Raw genomic sequence first — 25993 nt, 5'->3', positions numbered from 1 at the left:
AAAATTATTAAATGGCCAGTAGAGTTAGTAATAATAATTTCCACCTTTTCAAATACTACTTTTAAAATGGATTTAAAAATTAAGCCCACGGATTTATTTTTGGGGTCTTCATTTGGAATTCAATTAAAAATAATATTTAATTATATTTTGTTTCCATTTAAAATTTAATTTTTTATGACAATATTATATTTTATATTTTATTTAAATATCTATAAACTTTTAGTTTTAATATGATTAGTTAGAATTATAATAATATTTATATTTTAATTTTTGTTTTTATGTTTTTTTATAGAGTTGTTAAAGTTACACCCACAAATTATTTTTGTTTGTAGTTTTTTTAAGTCTTACGGTTTAAAAAAACATACCGGAACGCTAAGAAAAAGAATTTTCGTTATTTTTAAGTTGTTTAAAGTGGGGTTTGAAGTTGCATATCAGAACACTTATTTAATTTAACGTGTTCATACGGTTTAATTTTTTACAAAAAAAATTAGATTTTAGACAACGTTTATAAACTGTTGCCTAAAGTTATTGGCCAACAGAGAAACGAACCATTACAGGTGATTGCTTAACCGTTGCCAAATACACTAGGCAACAGTTTTATTTTATTTGTCATTCACTTTAGGCCACTGTTTTATACCGTTGCGTAAGGACTAGAATTTAAAAAATAAATAATTCAACGGAACACTTTAAATAAGTGTTTCGGTATGCAACTTTAAAATTATTGAACTCTTTTTCTATGTGATCTGATGTGTTGTGTATTTTTTTAAACTGGAAGACTTTGAAAAAAAGTTTCGATTTATATATTTTTGGGTGTTTCGATTTTTTTTTAAATGTGAAAAAAAAATGAAATTTTTTAAAATATGTACTATTTATACGAGGGTATTTCGCTTTAATTTTTGTGTGTGTAGGAGTATGTGTATAATTATAGAGGTACGAAGTAAATTTTTTTCAAATCAGTGTATCATATATGGGTTGGATTATGGCTTTGACTAAATTCAATCCAAACTGAATCATGTACGCCCTAATCTTGATCATCTAAGATGAGATTTGAACCATATATCCTATAAGTTATAAAGTCAAATTTTTATTACTGACTATTTAATGAATATTTAATAGTTGAGTTGTTTTGTTAAAAAAATTTGTTTTTTATGAGAATATCTAAATTTTTTGTTTTTTGTTTTGTAAAAACTTTATAAAGTTAAATAATAATATTTTATATTTTTTTACATAATATTCATATTTACTTTTATTTATTGATGTAAATATAAGTTAATTTAATATAAAGTAAATTAAATTATTATTTTATTCTAGCTTAACTTTTAATTTCAAATATTTGTATATTTTAATAGTTATTTTCAACTTGTCCATAATTCTTTCATCAACTAAAATAATATTGTCATAAATATTTTTGACGAGCTTTCATTACACTACTTTCATTTATTTTTAGTTTTTTTGAAATACTACTTTCATTTATTTTGATCATAATTAAAATAATTAAAATATGAAATATTTGTTTCATACTTTTTATCATTCTGATTATTATATTAAAGAGAAATGCTAACGAGTGTCCTAGGGCACTTGTTAAGAGTTTAAAAAGGTAAGCAAGCAATACATAATGTGTTAGAAATGGAAATAACTGACTTTTAAAGGAATAAGAAAGTTTGTTTTATTGAAATTATTTGTATTCAATACCATTGGAAATTGAAATAAATAATTTATTTAAGAATTTTTTTTATATGAAATGCTTAAAGAGGGTACCTGAGGCAGTCGTTAGTAGGAGTGACAAAACAGGTTGTGGCCTGCCTGGTCGGCCCGCCCATCTGCCAGAAAATGGCAGGTTGGATTGAGATTTTAGTCCCGCCGCCCACCAAAGTCTGCCCCGCCAAAATCTGTCGTCCACCAATGCTCGCCCCTCAAAAATTCGCCTCTCGTCAAAGCCCGCGTCGCATATTCGTTCAACCTATCTCACATTAAGTCTGTCCTTTTTTAGTTAATTCTAGAAATTCTAATTCTTAATGGTTTAATTTATACATTTATTTATAAATATATGCAATATTTTTTAAAGTAAAATTTGTTAAAGAGATGTTTTATAAAAAATTGTTTTAAAACATAAGTGAAAGTTTTAATTGAAAGGTAAAAAAAATTCTATTAATCTATTAAAAAATATAAAAATAAATTATAATAAAATAGACCCGCAAGCCCGCCAATCCGCCACTTTGGCGGGACGGACTTGATTTTTAGGCCTATTTTAACTTGGTTTTGTCCACCCCGCATTTTTTTACGGACATATGGCAGAACGGACACGGGGCAAAATGGGCGGTCGTTTTGCCACCCCTACTCGTTAGCATGACCCAAATTTTATTCAAACATATAAATATTTATATTTGTTTTGAATACATGTTTATATATTTTTTATTAGATTTATTTTGTGAATAATTAGATTATACTTTTTAATATCCTCAAACATTACACCCATTATAATTATTGTTTTCCTTTTATGTATTTCTTTTTGCTTCACACCACAACTCTGTATTATTATATAAATTAGGGTCGCGTAAAATCGATATAAGTATTAAATAAATATTATATAGTTATAGTTAGAAAATGTATATTAATTTATATGAATTAACAGAAAAAATTCAATGTTGATTGTCATATAAATATTAATTTAATTTATCAAGTTGTAGTAGTGGAAAAACAGGTTTTAGCCCGTCGGACATGGCTATGATATTTATAAATATTGTTTATAATTTTAATTTTACAATTTCTATTAAAAAATATTATAAATAAAATATATTATACACAAAAAAACATATTGGTTTAATAATTTGATTAGATTTAATGAACTGAATAATATTATGTTTGTTAAATTTGTGTAGTAATTTAGAAGTTATATGCTATAGTAATTCAGAAGTTATTAAACATATGATATCTAATATCTGTTCAATTTAAGTAAATATTTTGTCGGTCTGTCAAAAAAAATAGGTTCGACTCGTCGGCCCGTCGCACATGCCTATAATTTTAAAATTCTTCTGTATTGTAAATTTATGAATTCTATTAATATTATATAATTTTATCCTCAAACACTACACCCATTATAATTACCCATTATAATTAGATCTTCAACTTGTTTTCCTTTTTTCCTTTTATGTATTTCTTTTTGCTTCACACCACAAGTCTGTATTATTATATAAATTTCAAATGATACACCATAGATATATTTAAATTTATATAGCATAGATATTAAGATGTTGAAACAAACAAATTATATTTGAAATAAAATTTATAATATGTAATTTAATCTAAGAGATGATGCATAAATTTAAATTTATTATTTATCTTTACTATAATAGAAAGGAAAAAGAGCAAAAGATTCTCTCAGGAGGGACGAACTTTCTTAACCAAACGATGTTCATCATATTCCACATATATTTTGATTAAGCTAATTGTTTCGCCAATTAATAATGGAACTCTTTAGCATACCACATAATTGTCTTGCGCCTTCAACACTTACAACAAATACTAGTCAACAAACACCCTAAATCCAAACAAAAATGTTATTCTTACACCCAAAACATACACTACATCATATGTAATGTTCACAAATATGGTGAACAATATTTTTATTTAAAAAAATAATAATTTTATTTTATATATTTTTTTTAAATTAAAGAAAGCTGATATAAAAATTGTGGAATTAACCAACTTCATCACTTCATTAACCAATATTCTATATTTGATTAACCAATATTCTATATTTTATTAACCAACTTTATTTTACTACTAAAAATTATTTTTAATATCTGAGTGTTTATTAACCAACTTCATGACTACATTAACCAATATTTTATACTTCATTAACCAACTTTATTTTACTACTAAATTATTTTTAATATATGGGCGTTTATTAACCAACTTTATCATTTTATTAACCAACGTTTTATACATCATTAACCAATTTTGATTTACTACTAAAAAATATTTTTAATATTTGGGTCGTTATTAACCAAACAATAACCATATTAACCAACTTTTTACACTCAATTAACCAATTTTTTGTTACCACTATTCATGCACTGTTCATATTATTATTCACTGTTAGTGCGTGAGGCACTTTAGTGAGGAGAAAAAGAGAGAATAATAAAGGAAATAAGGATTTCACTTGAATTGTACAAATAAGAATACAACCTATGACTATTTATATACAACCTTAATTGGGTTTGGGCTTAATCAACTTGGATTATATTTAATATTAAACTTAATATTTCAACACACCCTCATAATCTAAGTTGTCGAACCTACGCTAGTCATAGTTGAACTGAACTATTCATAATTTCTTTCTCAAATTCAGGAATCTGTCGATCTTCAATCTTTTGGTGAAAATGCCGTCTAACTGTGCTTCACTTGAGCAATGTCTAACTTCAAGTTCACCTAGATTCACCTTCTCCCTTAAGAAGTGAAATCTAGCTTCGATATACTTTCTCCTTTCTTGCAGAATTGGATTCTTCGCCAGATTTATGGTTGACTTGTTGTCGATTTGCAACACAAACGGTTTCTTCACTTCGACTTCCATTTCTTAATTAAATTTTTTATCCAATTTGCTTGACATGCCGCATAGGATCCTGCTATATATTCAGCTTCCCACGAAGACAATGCCACCACAGGTTGCTTCTTCGAACACCATGAAATTGGGGCACAAAATACTTGAAAGGAATATCCAGTTGTGCTTCTTCGATCTTCCTTATCTCCACTCCAATCAGCATCTAAAAAATAATTTACTATTGCTTTTTTTCCTTCAGAGTCTTGTCAAAATAGTATTCCACAGTTTATTGATCCTTTCAAATATCTTAGAATTCTTCTTGTAGCCTTCAGATGTGACACCCTTGGTTCACTCGTATATCTGCATAGTAATCCGACAGCGAAACCTATATCAGGTCGACTGTTGCACACATACCTCAGAGGTCCAATAATTTGTTTGAACAAAGTTGCATCAACTTTGTCTTCCTCCCCGTGCTTCTCCAACTTCACATTTGGTTCGACGGGTGAAGAGGCAGGATTCAAATCTTCTATTATGAATCTCTTGAGAATCTCTTTGACATACTTCCTTTGATGTAGCACCATACCTTTCTTCGACACTTGAAATTCCATGCCTAGGAAATAAGACAATTTTTCCAGATCTGACATTTCAAATTCTTTCATCATCAGCTCTTTGAACTTCGACATTTTCTCCAAGCTATTTCCAGTTACTAAAAAGTCATTAACATATAAATAAATGATTGTTATATCTTGTGCTACCACCTGAACGTAGATACCATACTCAGATTTTCATTTTACAAATCCCAATTCGACGAAGTATGAGTCGATCTTCTTGTTCCATGCCCTAGGTGCCTGCTTGAGGCCATAAAGCACTTTGTGCAACTTATATACTTTACTCGCTTCCTTGTGAATCATAAACCCTATAGGTTGTGTGATATAGACCTCTACATCTAAAGGACCATTCAAAAATGACGATTTCACATCTAAATGAAATGTCGACCAACCTTGTGATAAGTGCCAAATTGTACTTATTTTTATGTATAGTTTTGCGGCACTTATCTTCTTTTTTTCCTCAATTTAGACGAGTTTTAGTGTATATTACATAAATATGTAGATTTTTCGTTTTACCGAGTTTTTGATTCATTTATGTACCGACTAATATTTTTTCATTCATTTTGTAGGTGTTTGAGCATGTATGGAGCATTGAGTAATAAAGCTTCAAGGATGCAATTTTGGATCAATAAAAGAAGAAGCAATTTAAAAAATAAGAAATTTGTAGACTGGTGTGAGTCGCCAGGCAGAGCAATTGGCTCGCCAGGCGAGCGTGGAAAATAAGTGTCTTGCTTCTGCCTTGGCCCGGCTCTAGGTCGTCGGGCGGAAGAATAAGGAGTCGTCGGGCGAAGCTTCCATTCGTCAGGCGAAAGAAGATAATTTTGCCCACTTGTTGACATGGCGCAGGTTGTGTGTCCAGAATAAAGTCGTTCGCCGGGGGAAGCAATTGGCACGCCGGGCGAACGCGTCGGGACATAATTTTGTTCATAATTCATTTTCATTTCATTTGTTAGGGTTATGGTTTTAGGAGAGGGTTTTTATTCACTCAACTCCATCAACCTCATTTTTCTTTAGGATTAACTTAGATAACAACATTAGGGTCTTGCATCTTGTGGACTCGGGGTGGATTTCTCTTCAATCGGCGCTGACAAACCGGGAGAAGTTTGGTTTATCTCTTGTCTCTCTATGTATTTCTCTTTTGTTGGGTTTTGTATATATATTTACTTTGAACTCATGTATATTTGTCGCCCATGGCGTTATATCAAATATGCTTTACAAATCTTTATTGGTGATTGTCTTAGATTTTTTGCTTTATGCTAGGGATTTGGGTTGTTTTAGAGATAGACTTCTTGAGTTCTTATCTAGGATGATTATCTGTTAGTTTCTGGATTTTAGAGATAGATTTAGAGCTAACAATCTTTATGGGTGTCGAAGCTTAATGCTTCCGTGTTGGTTGTGTCGGTTGAGAGATCGTTGATACGATTAACATGGATGCCTGCTATATTGTTGAGGAGGTTGAGAGATCGTCGTCGAGATGATATAGTAGCCTCTCTACTTTGGGTTAGAAATGACTTAGGGTGTGAGCAATGTCGGGTGATACTGACGAGTACTGTAGGTTGAGTGTAATTGGTCGATAAATTTTAGTTTGTGAGAAGTAGATTATATGAAAAGCTTGATAAGTCTTATCTTTCCGAATAATGAATTCTTTTTATATTGATATTTACTTTTTTCGTTTTCATATTTAAATTCATTCAAAACCAAACTCATAACTATGGAAATTGTTGAACGGAAGTTCAATGCACTAGTCCCTGTGGAGACGATAATTTCCCTGATAAATACTTCCAAAACTTTTGTTGCTTGCCGTTATACCGATTTAACACCTTGGTTGCATGCCAATGCTACCACTAGTCGAACAATCTCCAGTCTTGCTACTAGAGCAAATACTTCAGATTAGTCGAGTCCTTCTATTTGAAGAAACCCTCGAGCTACTAGCCTTGCTTTATATCTTGCTATCGACCCATCAACATTGTGTTTCAATTTGAACACCCACTTCACATCGATAGCCTTTGTATGTGCTGGAAATTCAACTAACTCCCATGTGTTGTTTCTTTCGATTGCTTATAACTCTTCGACCATAGCTAACTTCCACTGATTAATCTTCAAAGCTTCGCTATAGTTGATTGGTTCAGCACATTCAAGTAAAGAAAAATAAACTAATTCTCCATCTGGTGTGACTTCGTCATCACCCATCATTCCATAATCATGAAGTCTTGTTGGACGAACTCTAGTTCTTTGAGGTCTTTGGCTTGTTCCACCTACATCCTCTTTGACTTCGATTATGTCGAGAATGTTAGCAACTACTTTGACCTCAAATACGTCTTCAACTGGATTCTCAATAATTCCTTCGACTTCAACAGTTTCTTCGTCGAAATCAGAGCTCATCAATGGCTTGCTAACTGAATTACTAGAATTCTAATTCTAGGCAGAATTTTCATCAATCATAATATCTCGACTTAACACAATCTTTTCATTTATTGGATTGAATAACCTGTATGCAACAATCTTGTGATATCCTACCAGAATCATAGGATCACTCTTGTCACTAAGCTTCCTTCTTCTTGCATCAGGAACATGTTTGTAACACATAGAGCCAAACACCTTCAGATGACTCACTGATGGTCGTTTGCCACTCCACACTTCTCCAGGAACCTTATTCTTCAACATCTTTGTGGGGCACCTATTCAGGATATAAACTGCAGTCAAAACAACTTCCCCCATAAAGAGTTTGGCAAATTCTTCTGCTTTAGATGCATCTCGCCATATCCAATACTGCAATTCCATTGTGTTGAGGCGTATAAGGAGCAATTAACTCATGATCAACACCATGTTCTGCACATAAATTTTCAAACACCTTGGATGTGTATTCGCCACTTCCATCTGTTCGCAGAACTTTGATCTTCTTCTCACTCTGGTTTTCGAGAAGTATCTTGAACCTCTTAAAGATTTCAAATACTTCATCCTTTCATTTGATCACATAGAACCACAAATTTCTACTAAACTCATCAACAAACGAAACAAAATATTTGTTTCCACCAAGAGTATGTTCTTTGAACGTTCCACATGCATATGAATGTACCACTTCGAGTATGCAGGATGATCTCATTGGAATAGTCAAAACGAAATAATTTCTTGATTGCTTTCCGACCAGACAACCTTCACAGAGTTTGTTAGGCATCTCAAGACTTGGAATACCAGTAACCATATCTTGAGTAATCAACTTATTAAGTGATCGAAAATTCAAATGTCCAAACTTCAAATGCCACAACCAACTATCCTTGTGGTCGACAATAGTTTTGAGACATTGAACTTATGTCAAACTGATCATAGTCTTAAACGTCCTGTTCTTCGACAATAGAGACTTTAAGACCAAATTCTTCTGGGTCTTAAACAATTTACAAACTCCATATTTCATGACAACTGAGAAACCTCTTTCGACTAGTTGTCCAACACTTAGCAAGTTACACTTCATTCCAAGTACATAGAGCACATCTTTGATCATAGATTTTGCTCCATTATTCAGCTAAAAAATTATATTGCTTGTACCTTCTGCTTGCAACGAATTATTATCAGCAAGTTTTACCTCGCTCTTCTTCGACTCGTCAAAATCTGCCAACCACACCTTTTGACTAGTCATGTGATTCGAGCAGCCTGAGTCGAGAAACCACGTTTTGGATTCGACATGGTAATCTGCAACTGCATCCATAACCACCATACCACCTTCGTCCTTGCCTTTTGTCGATCCACTATCCTTCTTGTACCAATAATGTTTGGACATGTGACCCCACTTTTCACAGTTATAGCACTGCACACTTTTTATCTTTGTTTTTTTGATAGTTCCCTCCTCCTCTTTTCGAGGATTCAGAAGCTTTATCATCGAAACGATGCTTATGAGGGTTCGACCAAGACTTCTTGCCTTGATTCATGTCGAATTTGCCTTTGAATTTGTTGGAACCACCATCCTTTTTCCACGACTGAACCTGCAACGCCTATATCGAATCCTGAACTCCTTTACTTTCAACAATTCTAATCTCATGCACCTCCAACAAACCAACCAGATCCTCCCATTTTAGGTCTTCGACTTTGTTGGGTTCTTGAATAGCTACGACAACATGATCAAATTGAGAGGTCAATGTACGCATTACCTTCTCAACTATCATCTTATCAGTTAGGTTTTCATCACAACCCTTCATGAGATGGACAGGTTTCTGGACTTTCGACACATATTCTGCAATCTTTTCATCTTCTCCAATCAACAACAACTCATATTGTTGACGCAAGGTCTGCAACTTGACAACCTTGACTTTCTCACCTCCTTCATAATACTTTACCAGAATATCTCATGCCTCCTTCGACGATACAGCATGAGAAATCCTATCGAAGTTCGCTGAATCTACAGTCGTCTGATTACAATACGCTGCCTTGGAATCTTTCTTCTTGACTTCGTTGTGGGTTATTTTTTGTGCTTCGGTTGCATATGCAGTCCACACAAGTACGCCGCCGGTAACCACTTCTAGGGTTTCATGGAAGCCAAACAAGGATTGCATCTGTTTCTTCCATCAGATTCAATTCTTGGCGTCAAGAGTTGGAAGAGATTTCTGAATGCCATTAGTACCATTCATCTTTGCAGCAATTGATTCACGTTCCCTGGAACAGCAACCGGAAGCTCTGGATACCAATTTGTTGGTGCATGAGGCACTTTAGTGATGAGAGAAAGAGAGAATAATAAAGGAAATCAAGATTATATAATTCACTTGAATTGTACAAATAAGGATACAACCTATGACTATTTATATACAATCTTAATTAGGCTTGAACTTACTCAATTTGGATTATATTTAATATTAAACCTAATATTTCAACATTCATGACTACTGTTCACATTAGTGTATCAATAGCATTCCTGTAGACCTAAACGACCAAATACAATGAACCAAATAAAATATGCCAAGAAATATCTCCTTTTCTAATAAACTGTTTTCTTAGGTAAGTAAGATTCTGAACAAATATTTATCATTGTTTGACCTTGTAGTAAGATAGAATTGCATACATTTTCAAAGGGAGTTTCAAAAAAAATAAAAATAAAAAACAACAAATCAATAATTTTCTTTAAAGAAAAAAAAGAAGATTTGTATTGAAATATGAACATTCTAAAGATCAAAATCTTCTACTAGTGTGATTCATACCATGATTAAACCCCAAACAGCCCAACAAACCTTGTTTATAAGGCAACATAGTTTTCCTCTTCAATTCCTCAGAAGCGGCCCGGTTCAGCGTATAATGCAACTCATGAGCCGAAACCGGTTTTCTCCGTTTGGAAACCGAACCGGAATTCTCAACGGATCGGAAACTAGAGTTCCCGACATCCTCGTACGCTGTCGTTTTAGACAAAACTCTGTATTTCCTCAAAGGATCTCTGTCTGAGCCTCTTCCTTCCGAAGCACTCCGAAATAAAAGAAAATCTTTGAATCTCCATTTTCGATAACCTTTTGAGAAGGTAATTGTTGACAAGAAAGATGAAAAAGATGAAGTTTCGATTTGTTTAATGTTTTTGTTACTATCGGAGAGTTTGGAATATTTTCTATGATCACGACAAGTAGGAAACGAAAACGATGAAGATCTTTCTCTACCAGAAACCTTATTCAGTTGTTGTTCTTCTTCTAGTAACTTTTTCTCTGTTTCCTGTTGTTCTTGATGATGATGATGATGAGGTGGGATGAGGTTGAGAGGGAGAATTTTTCCAGCATGGAAAAGTTCATCAGCAGAAAGAGAAGAACTTTGAAGATGGGTATTGAAGTTGAATTCAAAATCTTGATCATTGTTGTTGATGATAGGTTTATGATCATCATCTTTGAGGGACGTGAAGGAGAAGTTGTTGGGGAAATGTTGGGGAGTTGAAGGGTCAGTGATGTAATGGGAAGATGAACAGTTGGTGTTGAAATTGAAATCTATGGAAGGCACTGCTACAGCTACTAGCATTACTTCCTTCTCCATCATGTTATGAATTTCAATGCTAGTTTGTAAAAATAGGTGAGAATTGAGTTATGTGATAATGTGATGAAGTTATTATATATAAAGAGGATGAAAGCGACGGTTGAGAGGACAAAGCAAATCCTAAGTTTTAAGGAAGTAAAGAAACAAGATCCGAATGTTGTACTAAATTTTGTCACAAGGGTCCCACCTTTCTTCAAGTAGTTCGAAGAGTTTTGTTTCGTTAATTCAGCTGATCAATGGTTTTGAATAAAGTGGTGATTCAAGTTTTGAGAAAATAACCGTTGAAATAAAGAGAAGAGCTGACAAAAGTTGCAAGAGGAAGTGCCTTTGCTTGTTTCTTTGTTGATATGAAATGTTACAAATTAGGTTTCCGTTTCACACATATTCAACTTTTTTTTTTTTTTGTTGATAATTTAAGGGGCCTAATATATTCCACTTTTACTTTTTTTTTTTTTAACATAAAAATAATAGATGCATGTGTATACACGTTGCCGCTCTAAATTATTTTTTAAAAAAGATTTTATATAGTATAGAAAATAGTTGATAAGATTATGCATTAAAGAAAAGTATATAGTATAGAAAATAGTCGTATCATAATATAAGATTATGCATTAAAAATTTATATAACATCACTTATGGATCAACCACATCAATCTCATCATGTAAAAATCAGGATGGGATTCCCTCCTTCCTGAATTTTTTCAAGACACAAAGATTGTTATCCTAATAATAATAAGATATTTTAATTCAAGATTCTCCGCAAATCACGATTAACAAATAATTAAGTTCTTTATTTTTTTATTTCTCTCTATAGAGAAAGCGCCAAATTGAGGTAACAAATTTCAAATTCAATATCATTTTACCCTTCTTTTCCATATACTAACTGGAACGTTGAAGTGCTAACTTTGTAGTCCCCCTACTCCACCGTATCAAAAACAACAATATGCCATCATCATCGTTCTTCTTCTCATTTTTGGTTCCATAGAAACAATAGTGTCGTTTGTGGGAATCGATTTATGATTCTTACGATTTCCTCGAACTCACATTCTCTCATATACTTTGTAGTTCATTACTTCATCTGATCATCGGAGCAAAAGCATTTGCGATAAAATGCAATGATCCATCGTGTCTTGATTCAGTTAGGCATAATCTCAATTTTATTTCCTCTGATTTCGAAATATTCAATTCTTATAATTTTCTGCGATGGCTGGATCTAAGGCTACCAGGTCCACCGCTGCGTGGAAAGCTATTGTCGTTGCTCAAACAATTTTCTTCTTCTTCCTCTTCTGCAAAACTCTACAGATCGTGAAATGGTTGTTCCATTGCATCCATATCTGTTTTGAACTTTGCAATTGCCCAGATATATTCAAATTACTTTGACAGATACTCCTATTTTCCTCTGATTACACAACCTAACGCCTTGCCTGGCCTCCACGCTCTACAAGCAAACCTCGATATGCAAGGTGCTAACGAACTGCTGAGTAACATGTTTAACATTGTTCGACAGCAAAATTCACATGCTCTTGAATTGAGGCTCCAGTGCTATAAGAAAACCTTCACAAGTCTCATCCCCATGAAAATACAACCCAAGAAGTTATTTTAAGTAAGAATTCTGCTTCCATCTCGAACCAGCCGATACAAAAAGAGATAAGACTCCTCCATCAAATGATCGGTGTAAGAATATGAAGCGTTAGAATCCCCCTCAGAGCCACGGGTGATACCGAGGCAGTCATGCTCCTTCCCCGACTCAAGCATAAATGCACTATGAGAAGGTTCAACCAAAGTACCCATTGTTAGTAAGAATCCTGGAAAGCAAGGTTCCAAAATCCATGGAGAAGCCGCCCAAGCTCGGTGTGTAACGCTCCGAATTTAATTAATTATTTAATTAAATTATTAAAGGAATTAATTATTGGATTTAGAAGAAGTTGAGAATTTATCGGAGTAGTTGGATTTGTCGGTATTATTTTTAAGAGGCGTGTTTGGGTTATTAAGTTAAATTCGGATTTTAGTCGATAGTCGGAAGATTAATAAGATTGGTTATGTTGGAGAAATAATATTGAGAATAATATTATTTATTTATTGGACTATTTTATTTAAGTGAATTGAATTGAATTGTTGTGTGGTGAATAGCAATTTGGTGATGTTGATTAATTGGCCCATTAAGGAGTTATGAGAATTAGTATTATTTGGTTTATTAGAATATAAACAAATATTAGATTATTGGTTTAAGTAATATTGGAAGAATATAAACAAATATTAGATTATTGGTTTAAATAAACAAACATAAGCATACGTACCCATCAAGAGAAATAGGGTTTTGGAGAAAGAGGCAAGAACAAAGAGAAAGCAGTTCCGGAAATTGACCGGAGAAGTTCGAGAGAAAAAATTGGAAGCTGCGGCGAAAATCGGAATTCGACCAGAAAGATTTTAGAGAGACCGGAAAGATTTTCCTTCGTTTTCTGTCCAATTCACTTATTTTCTTCGCGTAACCCCCTAATAAGGTCAAATACCTGAAAAGCAAACAAAACACTAGCATAACACTGGGAATAATAACAAATCAATAATAAAAACATGTACAAATCGAGTCAAATATGTGATGTATTTTAGCGTTATCACTATCACTCAATACGGTATGCAAATAAAATTCAACAAAGTACAAATGTTCCATCTTTCAATAGAAAATATGTATATGATGTAATCACTTGATATTTTTTGTAATTCCACATAATTAATGTAGAGTTTTTTTCTCTAAATGCTTGTTGTTGAAAATTCTGTTGTTTTTATTTGCTTATCACAATTGATTCTGAAACGAATGTTCTATTTATATATTATATTTAATTTTAAGAGATTTTGAGTATAGATATAATTAGGGGTGTTCAAAATCAAACTGGTCCAACAGAAAATCATTAATTGAATCAAACTAAACCAAAAATCGCAAAAAACTACGTTAGGTTCAGATGTGTTTAGGTCATTTTTTAATAAAACTGTATGGTTCAGTTCGGTTTGCGGTTTGTATTTTACAAATCGAACTAAACTGAACCAAACTGCATTATGTTACAAAATCTTACAAACATTTCTATATCTTTAATTCTTTAGAGAAGTCAACAAGTACCATATGTATATTTTATCGTATTCTTTGTATGACATTTATTTTAATTTACATATTAAAAAACAAAATATTATTTATTTATAAATACTAATATTTATTTGAAATAAAATTGATATATTTATTTTTGTTTTATTTTAATTTGTTGATTTTGATAAAAATAAAATTAAAAGGAAAAGTAATTTATATTAATTTTATATCTCTTAATATATAAAATATTGATAATAAAAAATAATTTATAGTGTTATCATGATAGCATAGTCATATGCATCTATTTGTTTATAACTACATAATATAGTATTTTAAATTTATTTAAGAATGTAATTTCATGTATATTGTCTTTTAGATATAAGGTAAAATTGTAAGACATAATTCATAGTTATGTACTAAGTTATAAATTTATTTTGAAAATTATAAATTTATTTTATGGTAATGTATGAATGACTAAACACAAAATTATGTTGTCATTTATATATGTTGTTTCAATTTTTTTTTAAATCGAACCAACCAAACCAATAACCACATTGGTTTAATTTTGTTTGATTCGATTTTATTTCTAAAAGTTAACCGAATCAAACTAAACTGCACGTTTTTTTCTTGCAGTTCAAATAACTTTTAATATAAAAATCGCCCGAATCGCATTACAAACACCCCTATTTGTAATTTTATTGATTAGATGGTTGCAGGATTCTCAACTTTGGTTTGTTGTCCATTGTACATTAGAGTAAGGTAATTCAAACAATATATTGTTAACTATTTTTTTTTCTCGACTCTTTCTTTAAAAAGAGATAACAAAATCGACATTAAAAAATATGAAGGATTGAAATGGATAAACTGAATGATTGAAATGTTATCTGAAACAAAATTAAGAGAACACGAGTACTTTTGCCAAAATTATGTGTTATAATTATGGTGTGGTTCTTAAGTTTTGTTTTTTACTTGAAATCATTTAACATCTTATGATTACCTAAGTAATTATGCATTCAAATACTTTAAGTTTTGCTATTGCAGTCAAGAACATGAAAACCATAATTTAATTCTAATGGCCCCAATATAACACATCATATTACGGCTAGTTGGCAACGCATTCTCTCACAACAGATTTATAACATGACCATTTCCACATTTGTAATGATTCAACAACCCACAAAAATAGTCAATTATTATGTCTCTTCTTCTAGGCACAAAATGTGAATGGCTTTTATTTCTTAATGCATTGTTATTCACGATTGACCATTTGGTCAAAATTGTTTATTTAGACAAATTTTCATTTTTGTTCTAATCTCAAAGCTTTTGTAACTTTAAAAAAATTTATATTGGTACCTTATATATTTAAAATATATTATTTAATTCTTTTTAGCGACTAATTTAACGACTAACTTTTTAGTTTTTATGTCATTAATTAGACGAAAAAGGACCATAATATATTTTGAAGAATTAAATGACCAATATGAAACTTTTTTAAGCTAGGGGACAACAAAAATATATGTGTGTTCGTGTGTTTTTCTAGCTAATCAAAATGGCTATCGACCAACCACTCATAGAGAGTTACTATTCATCTAGATTGCTCGCAACGCATGATATATACCATATAGAGGAGTACATATGATCTAGGGAAAGGTGTTTCCAACAGCTCCCCATTATCACATATCTAGCAAATAACGGGTTGTAATAACCACCTCACTATATAAAGGATAAACGCGAAAAATTCATATATACAATTTCAAATTCAATTATTATTCACTCTTCTCTCTCGCATACTAACTTAAGTGTTAGAGTGCTAACCTTGCTGGTTAACCCCTCCTCCACCGCAACGGACACTCAGATCCACCATTATCATTCGCAACCATCGATTCTCTAACAAATTCTGGTTCTGAAGTGGAACATTAGCGTCGTCTGTGAGAATCGACTTGTAATTCCCGCATTTTCCACAATCGCACATTCTTTCTTCGATCCATCGATTCTGAACCTTTTCAATTTATCAGATCATAGTTCTCAAAATCGAACACTTGATCCACTAGTGTTTGACCTAATCAAATAGTGTATCAACCTTGGTTTCCTGAATTTCCAAATTCGTTACTTCCAAACTTTTCAGCAATGGTTGGATCTAAAGCTACTTATTCTGCCGCATTACGCGAAGCCCCTTGCTGCTTAAGTGGAGATCAATCAACTACCCTCGCATCCTCTTCAAGGTATTGTAGATGAAGTAGTTAATACTCTGCTGCATCCATATCTACTTCAACCTCCTTAGATTGCAGGATTTACTCTGGTGCCTCCGATCAGACCTCTGATGCCATCACCAGCTTCACAACTAAAAGCATTTCCTTGTTTTCAACTGTTGTCAGCCAATCTCAAAATATAGAGCGCTAATGAATTGCTGAACAACAAGTGTAACACTGTTCGGAATCAGGGTTTTTAGGCGATAGAGGAGGGGTTACATTTTCTCGAAGGAAGCCTACATAAAGCACCTCCGAGGGAAAACACCACGCATTAGGCCCTGTCAAAGATAAGTTAGGTCGCCCTCCTTGAGCCGAACACATCGAGAAGAGACGACACTCTGAAATTTTAGAATCACCAGAAGACAAGAAGCGCCAGGCTCTTGCTTAGATCCCCAAGGGAGACCGAGGCATCCATGTTCCTCAAAAGGTTCAAGTAGAGAAACCACTGACAAAGAATTCATAGAAATGACCAGTGAAATACTGAAGTCACTAGAGAAGCCTCATATGCTAGGTGAGTACAACAAGAAAGAAGATCCTAACGAACACATGCAACTTTTCAATGACAGGTTGAACTATTTCCACGTTAGTGAAGCTACTAAGTGTAATTTGTCTGTGTTAACCATGATTGGATCGGCTAGGCTATGGTTCAATGTTATGCCAGACGGGAGCATCGAGTCATGAACCTACTTGTGTCGAAACTTCTCTGCACACTTCATGGTCCAGAAATGGAAGTTGGTGATGGTAATCGCCTTAAGCGCAATTACGCAAGGAAAGGAAAGTTTATGGTCTTACATCAACTATTTCACGCAAGTAGTCGTGGAAGTGGACGGAGCCAAAGAAGGCCTTAAATGATGTATAGTTGAGATTGGACTGCTATAGATAGCCCCTTCAAGAAGAAGCTAGGAATAAGGGAAGCACATGTCATGAAGGAAGTGGTGAACAAGGCTCAATCTTTCATTAACCTCGATGAAAATTTGGACATCCGGTTCGACAACCTGGTCTCTTTTGCCACCACTTCTAGCCACTTGATAAGGAAGGATTATCACTGGAGGAAAAATGAATCTATTCGAGGAGTGCACAGTCAGTATGACAAGTACACTCCTCTGAATACATCACAAAAAAAGATCTATCAATAGTGTTGTAACATAAAATTATGAAAGGGAGAAATCAGAAAATGATTTCCCATCAGAGAGTCATCTCGTGTGGACAAGACCAAATATTACCAAGGATTGTATCCAACTGAAACATGCTATCGAGGGGCTGATAAAAAGGGGTTGGTTGTCCGAATATATGAAGGGAGGAAAATAAGAAAGGGAAGAGTCACCCAAGAGTAAGTCCCCCTTGAAAGCTACGGATGATAGGACCAGTCGGGAATATAAGGAAGTTAGTAATGAGAAGTGCCAATATGATAAGACCAGTGGGGAATAAAAGGGAGTTAGCAATGAGAAGTGCCAATATTTTTCCACTATCACTAGAGGGGTTCCCTAGGCAAACATCCCGTCTAAGGGGACGATGAAGAGAAAAATTGTCAATATGTTTGTCATCCATAAGAATAATTGAGGCATGTCAACCAAAACATCTGACATGACAATGCTCGAGTTCCTAGACTTCAAGAAAATAGGAGGAATCATAAAAGAAATCTTTGCCTTAGTCATAATATCTATGATTGGACATTTTGTTTATTCTCAAATTTAGATTGATGGCGGTAGCTAGTGCGACAACATGTACTCTGAGCTATTTGAAAAGATGGGCCTCAATAAAGGAGGTTTATGGCCATACGAGAGATTAGGTTTGCAAGCGTTTGATTGTACAACAACCCATACTTGGGGGTACATCGAGTATATGATATTTTTAGGAGAAGGAAGGGACTTCCAATCCATCAGGTTGTAGCTCCTTGTAGTCCCCTTCAAAAGTAATTACAATTGCATTTTCGGTAGACCATTCACATCCACCTTGGATGTCATAGCCTCACTGGAGCATCTCAAGCTCAAAGGATATATCAAGCACTTCAGCAAGACCAAGGAGAGAGTAATGCAATGGAAATTAATGTGGCGTCTCTAACCGACCAACTTAGAAGCATGAACGTCCATCCTCCCAAAAGTGGTTTATCCAACGAGAAGAAAAACAGGAAAAATAAGCAACGACTATTCCACCTCGTAATGACGAGTCTAAGATATGGTCGAAGAGATCGAGGCCCCAACATAAAGACTCAAGGGTGTTGTCACAAACGTCTCGTGCGTGCGACCATAAAAATCAAAACCCCATAACGTGAAGCACACACATGAAGAAAGTGGAAAGATCCACTAAAACGACAATAATAGTCCACCCCCTCTGGAAGCTAGCTATTCCAAAGGTCGTGGTGGATTTACCACACGTTGACCTCAGACCCGGTTTTCACCTGGGCAGGGGAAAGGGAACCAACCATTAGTCGAGAACACCGCTAGAGACGTCCAATAAACTTCGAGGGAAAACCTTGTAAGCTTGCATGAAGCCCAGAGCAATGCATATGAGATTGAACGCATATATTGTAAATAGGTAAAAAAACACATATTTATTTTATTTCAGTTATACTTTGTGTAAAACCCTGAAATCTAGATTTAATTAAGTGATGGCGTAATAGGAAGATCATATTAGGGGTCTTAAGGTTAACTAAGTAAAAAGGAAAGAGAGAAAGAAATATTCATTCGATCGAGAAAATTTGGGAGAAGCGTGAAAGAGAGAGAGCTAGGCCAAGAAGAGGAGAAACGAGAACCAACTGTAGAACTTGGAACGAGAATCAAAGCTAGTTACAATCTAAGGTAAGGGGAGTTATCGTAATTCTTATTATTGATCTAAGGTTTAGATAAATGTAGGTTGGGTTTGTGTTTGGTGTTTTTGTGATGAATTGATGCCTATTATGAAAACTATGATGATTGATGCTTGAGATATGTTGTTAATAGGATATATGATGTTGATGATTGATGAATTGATGAGTAATAACATGATTTAGAGTCAAATCCACCATTCCATGGTTTTGAAGGTCTAGGGTTTTAATGATGATTCTTAGAATTATGATGATTGATTATATTTTGATGTTCGTAATGGATAATACATGTTAGAACTAGGTTATTATGCCTTAAATCACGGGAAAATGACTTTTAAAGTGTGCTTTGGGGTAGAAACCTCGTATGGGACTGATGCATGTTGCACAAGAATTTTTTTGCAGAATTGCATCGCGCATAGCGTGATGGATTGCGCTTAGCACAGTTTCATTTAGAAAACACGGTTAGAGGCAGAGGGTAACGCGCTTAGCGCGATGGGAGGCCCTCTTAGCATGGTGGTTTGGAATGAAAATATTATTTTTGAAAAATGGTTTTGAATTATGGAAACTAATATTTTATGCTAGTTTCTGAGCAATTTTCTAGAAAGTAATTGGCATGTTTGGATGGGTTTTGAGGGCTTGAAATTTGTGGATGACATGAAATTTGCTTGTATGATTTTAGGTATGTCTTTGCCTATGTGTCGGTCTGATTGGGAGTTATTGTGATGATTTATAACTGTTAGAACAAGATTTGTTCTGATCAATTATCTTAGTTTTGATGATAACAATAATATGAATTTTGCTTAAGATAATATGGTACTCTAATCCAATGCAATTTCCCTTTCAGGAAATATATAAAGAGTACGCATAGTTCAGCGCTCAGAAGCTTTGTCTCAAAGGGTTCAACATGCAACATCAGAACATGGTCTGGCAAGACATCAGAAGATGGTCGAAGCAGAATCAGAACATGGGTCTATGGAAGCATCAGAAGAACAAGAGAACAGAAGCACTGAAGTTCTGATGGTATCACGCTCAGAAGCACTTCAAGGTCAGAAGATCAGAAGATGCTATGCACCAAGCTGTTTGACTCTGATGATATTCAAACGTTGTATTCACAAACATCAGATCAGAAGAAAGTACAAGTGGCAAGCTACGCTGACTGACAAAAGGAACGTTAAAAGCTACTAAAGGCTACGTCAGTAGACACAGCGTGAACAAGGCTCGAGGTAGTTGACAAAAGCATATAACATTAAATGCGATGCTGTACGGAACACGCAAAGCATTAAATGCATTCAACGGTCATCTTCTCCAACGCCTATAAATATGAAGTTCTGATGAGAAGCAAGGTTAACGATTCTGCACCAAAACAACTCATATCAAACTTGCTGAAACGCTGTTCAAATCTAAACTCAGAATCTTCATCTTCATCAAAGCTCACTACATTGCTTTTGTAATATATTAGTGAGATTAAGCTTAAACGTTAAGAGAAATATCACAGTTGTGATTATCGCTTTTAAGAAGCAATTGTAATACTCTTAGATTGATTACATTAAGTTGTAAGGAACTAGAGTGATCGTGTGGATCAGAATACTCTAGGAAGTCTTAGGAGTGAACTAAGCAGATTGTAACTAGAGTGATCGTGTGGATCAGTAGACTCTAGAAAAGTCTTAGAGGGTATCTAAGCAGTGTTCCTGGAGTGATCAGTGTGTGATCAGAAGACTCTGGAAGACTTAGTTGCTGACTAAGTGGAAAACCATTGTAATCCGTGCGATTAGTGGATTAAATCCTCAGTTGAGGTAAATCATCTCTGCGGGGGTGGACTGGAGTAGTTTAGTTAACAACGAACCAGGATAAAAATAACTGTGCAATTTATTTTTATCGGTCAAGTTTTTAAAGCTACACTTATTCAAACCCCCCCTTTCTAAGTGTTTTTCTATCCTTCAATTGGCATCAGAGCGCTGGTTCTAAGGTGCAAGCACTTAACCGTGTTTAGAAAAGATTCAGGAAGAGAAAAACGCTTCAGTAAAAGATGGTTGATGAAAGTGAAAAGTCTACACCAGCATCTACATCTGGCTCTGCTGAGCAATACAACGGTAACAATGGTTATACTAGACCGCCGGTATTTGATGGTGAAAACTTTGAATACTGGAAAGATAAACTGGAAAGTTACTTTCTTGGTCTAGATGGTGATCTATGGGATCTTCTGATGGATGGTTACAAACATCCTGTAAATGCCAGAGGCGTAAAGCTGACAAGGCAAGAAATGGATGATGATCAGAAAAAGCTTTTCAGGAATCATCATAAATGCAGAACTGTTTTGCTGAATGCTATCTCTCATGCTGAGTATGAGAAGATATCTAACAGGGAAACGGCCTATGACATATATGAGTCCTTGAAAATGACTCATGAAGGAAATGCTCAAGTCAAGGAGACTAAAGCTCTAGCTTTAATCCAGAAGTATGAAGCCTTCAAGATGGAGGATGATGAAGACATTGAAAAGATGTTTTCAAGATTTCAAACTCTTACTGCTGGATTGAGAGTTCTTGACAAGGGATACACCAAGGCTGATCACGTAAAGAAGATCATCAGAAGCTTACCCAGAAGATGGGGTCCTATGGTGACTGCATTCAAGATTGCAAAGAATCTGAATGAAGTTTCTCTGGAAGAGCTTATCAGTGCCTTGAGAAGTCATGAAATAGAGCTGGACGCAAATGAGCCTCAAAAGAAAGGTAAGTCTATTGCATTAAAATCTAATATCAAGAAATGCACTAACGCTTTTCAGGCTAGAGAAGAAGATCCTGAAGAATCAGAATCTGAAGAAGAAGATGAACTGTCCTTAATCTCCAGAAGGCTAAATCAACTCTGGAAGACCAAGCAAAGGAAGTTCAGAGGCTTCAGAAGTTCAAAGAAATTTGAACGTGGAGAATCTTCTGATGACAGAAGATTTGACAAGAAGAAAGTCATGTGCTATGAATGCAATGAGCCTGGACACTTCAAGAATGAATGTCCAAATCTTCAGAAGGAAAATCCCAAGAAGAAGTTTCATAAGAAGAAAGGTCTTATGGCAACCTGGGATGAGTCAGAAGATGATTCAGACTCTGAAGATGAGCAGGCCAACTGTGCGCTGATGGCGACAGAAGATGACGGATCAGAATCTACAACAGAATCAGATTCTGAAGAGGTATTTTCTGAACTTACTAGAGATGAGTTAGTTTCTGGTCTAACTGAACTTCTGGAACTCAAGTCTCAGATTAGTCTCAAATACAAAAAGCTGAAAAAGCTATTTGAATTTGAAACAAAGAAGCTTGAGTTGGAGAACTCTGAATTAAAAGAAAAACTTTTAAAATTATCCAATAATGTTGGATCTCCTTCTGATTCAGAAAAATCCACTCCTAGTCTAAACCATATTCTGAAAGAATATGATTTAAGTTTCAGGAAGTTCTTATCTAGAAGTATTGGCAGAAGTCAGCTAGCTTCTATGATATATGCTGTGTCTGGAAACAAGAGAGTAGGCATTGGTTTTGAGGGTGAAACCCCATACAAACTTGAACCTGTTGATGAAATGAAAATCACATACAAGCCATTGTATGATCAGTTCAAGTATGGCCACTCCCATGATATTAGGCACACTTCACATGATCAAAGTTTTCACATAACACACACCAAAAAGCATGTGACACAACCTAGGAAATATCATGAAACTCACATTAGGAATTATCATGCTGTTCCTCCTATTGCTTACAATGTTAAACCCAAGTTCAATCAGAACTTGAGAAAATCTAACAAGAAAGGACCCAAGAAAATGTGGGTACCTAAGGATAAGATTATTCCTATTGCAGATATCCTTGACTGCAAAAAGGACAAAGCACAACATGTCATGGTACCTGGACTCTGGATGCTCGCGACACATGACAGGAAGAAGGTCTATGTTCCAAGACCTGGTGCTTAAGTCTGGAGGAGAAGTCAAGTTTGGAGGAGATCAGAAGGGCAAGATAATTGGCTCTGGAACTATAAAGTATGGTAACTCTCCTTCCATTTCTAATGTACTTCTTGTAGAAGGATTAACACATAACCTCTTATCTATCAGTCAATTGAGTGACAATGGTTATGATATAATCTTTAATCAAGAGTCTTGCAAGGCTGTAAATCAGAAGGATGGCTCAATCCTATTTACAGGCAAGAGGAAGAACAACATTTATAAGACAGATCTACAAGATCTTATGAGTCAGAAGGTGACTTGTCTTATGTCTGTTTCTGAAGAGCAGTGGGTCTGGCACAGAAGATTAGGTCATGTTAGTTTGAGAAAGATTTCTCAGATTAACAAACTGAATCTGGTCAGAGGACTCCCTAATCTGAAATTCAAATCAGATGCTCTTTGTGAAGCATGTCAGAGGGGCAAGTTCTCCAAACCTGCATTCAAGTCCAAGAATGTTGTTTCTACCTCAAGGCCATTAGAACTCTTGCACATTGATCTGTTTGGCCCAGTCAAAACAGCATCTGTCAGAGGGAAGAAATATGGATTAGTCATCGTAGATGATTATAGCCGCTGGACATGGGTAAAATTCTTGAAACACAAGGATGAGACTCATTCAGTGTTCTTTGATTTCTGCATTCAGATTCAATCTGAAAAAGAGTGTAAAATCATAAAGGTCAGAAGTGATCATGGTGGTGAATTTGAGAACAGATCCTTTGAAGAATTCTTCAAAGAAAATGGTATTGCCCATGATTTCTCTTGTCCTAGAACTCCACAGCAAAATGGGGTTGTAGAACGAAAGAATAGGACTCTGCAAGAAATGGCCAGAACCATGATCAATGAAACCAATATGGCTAAGCATTTCTGGGCAGAAGCAATAAACACTGCATGCTATATTCAGAATAGAATCTCTATCAGACCTATTCTAAATAAGACTCCTTATGAATTGTGGAAGAATAGAAAGCCCAACATTTCATATTTCCATCCTTTTGGATGTGTATGCTTTATTCTGAACACTAAAGATCATCTTGGTAAGTTTGATTCCAAAGCACAAAAATGTTTCCTTCTTGGATATTCTGAACGCTCAAAAGGCTACAGAGTATACAATACTGAAACATTGATTGTAGAAGAATCAATCAATATCAGGTTTGATGATAAGCTTGGTTCTGAAAAACCAAAGCAGTTTGATAATTTTGCAGATTGTGATATTGATATATCAGAAGTTGTTGAGCCAAGAAGCAAAGCATCAGAAGCAGAGCTTCTCAGAAGCAAAGAATCTGAAGATCAAGTATCAGCTTCTCTGGAGGATCTAAACATTTCTGAAGAACCATCTGTCAGAAGATCATCCAGACTCATCTCTGGTCATTCAGAAGATGTCATTCTTGGAAAGAAGGATGATCCAATCAGAACAAGAGCATTCCTTAAGAACAATGCAGACTGTCAATTAGGTCTTGTATCTTTGATCGAGCCAACTTCTGTTGATCACGCTCTAGAAGATCCAGACTGGATAATTGCTATGCAAGAAGAACTAAATCAGTTTACAAGGAATGATGTTTGGGATCTTGTTCCTAGACCAGATGGATTCAATATAATTGGTACAAAATGGGTCTTCAGAAACAAGCTCAGTGAGAAAGGTGAAGTGGTAAGGAACAAAGCCAGACTGGTGGCTCAGGGTTATAGTCAGCAAGAAGGGATTGACTACACAGAAACCTTTGCACCAGTGGCCAGGTTAGAATCTATTCGTCTATTAATTTCTTTTGCCACTCAACATAACATCACTCTTTATCAGATGGATGTTAAGAGTGCCTTCTTAAATGGTTATATAGATGAAGAAGTTTATGTCCATCAACCTCCTGGTTTTGAAGACTCTATGTCTCCTAATCATGTTTTTAAACTTAAGAAATCATTGTATGGATTGAAACAGGCTCCCAGAGCTTGGTATGAACGCTTAAGTTCTTTCCTTCTGGATAATGGTTTCACTAGAGGAAAAGTGGACACTACTCTCTTTTGTAAAACCTTTAAAAGGGATATTTTAATTTGTCAAATATATGTAGATGATATTATTTTTGGAACATCTAATGCTACACTTGGAAAGGAGTTTGCTGAGTCTATGCAGGCTGAGTTTGAAATGAGCATGATGGGAGAACTCAAGTATTTCCTTGGAATACAAATAAATCAAACATCAGAAGGAACGTATGTTCATCAAACCAAGTATGTGAAGGAACTTCTGAAGAAGTTTAATCTTCTAGACTGCAAAGAAGCCAAAACTCCTATGCATCCAACATGCATCCTAGGTAAGGATGAGGTAAGTAAGAAGGTAGATCAGAAGTTATACAGAGGTATGATTGGATCTCTTCTATATCTGACTGCTTCTAGACCTGACATTCTGTTCAGTGTTTGTTTGTGTGCTAGATTCCAATCAGATCCTAGAGAATCTCATTTAACTGCTGTTAAGAGAATTCTAAGGTATCTGAAAGGTACTACTAATGTTGGCTTAGTTTACAGAAAATCTAAAGAATACAACTTAGTAGGATTCTGCGATGCTGACTATGCTGGAGACAGAATTGAAAGAAAAAGTACTTCAGGAAGTTGCCAATTCCTTGGAAGTCATTTGATCTCTTGGTATAGCAAGAAGCAAGCAACTATTGCTCTATCAACAACAGAAGCAGAATATGTCGCTGCTGCTGGTTGTAGTACACAGATGCTCTGGATGAAGAGTCAGTTAGAAGATTATCAGATATTTGAGAGTAACATTC

The 25993-nt window shown here is 34.6% G+C and overlaps 1 protein-coding gene across 1 annotated transcript; it reads right to left on the bottom strand.

Moving 5' to 3' along the window:
* Positions 1 to 10179: 10179 nt before the first annotated feature.
* LOC131600070 (uncharacterized) lies at positions 10180 to 11433 on the bottom strand. Its single transcript, XM_058872302.1, has one exon. The coding sequence runs from the start codon at positions 11140 to 11142 to the stop codon at positions 10303 to 10305; it is 840 nt and encodes a 279-aa protein (XP_058728285.1). The 5' UTR covers positions 11143 to 11433; the 3' UTR covers positions 10180 to 10302.
* Positions 11434 to 25993: the final 14560 nt, after the last annotated feature.

Source organism: Vicia villosa, linkage group LG4 (assembly GCF_029867415.1).
Source record: "Vicia villosa cultivar HV-30 ecotype Madison, WI linkage group LG4, Vvil1.0, whole genome shotgun sequence".
NCBI lineage: Eukaryota > Viridiplantae > Streptophyta > Magnoliopsida > Fabales > Fabaceae > Vicia > Vicia villosa.
The sequence above is the reverse complement of the archived record's forward strand: the minus strand, read 5'-3'. Positions and strand labels throughout refer to the sequence as shown.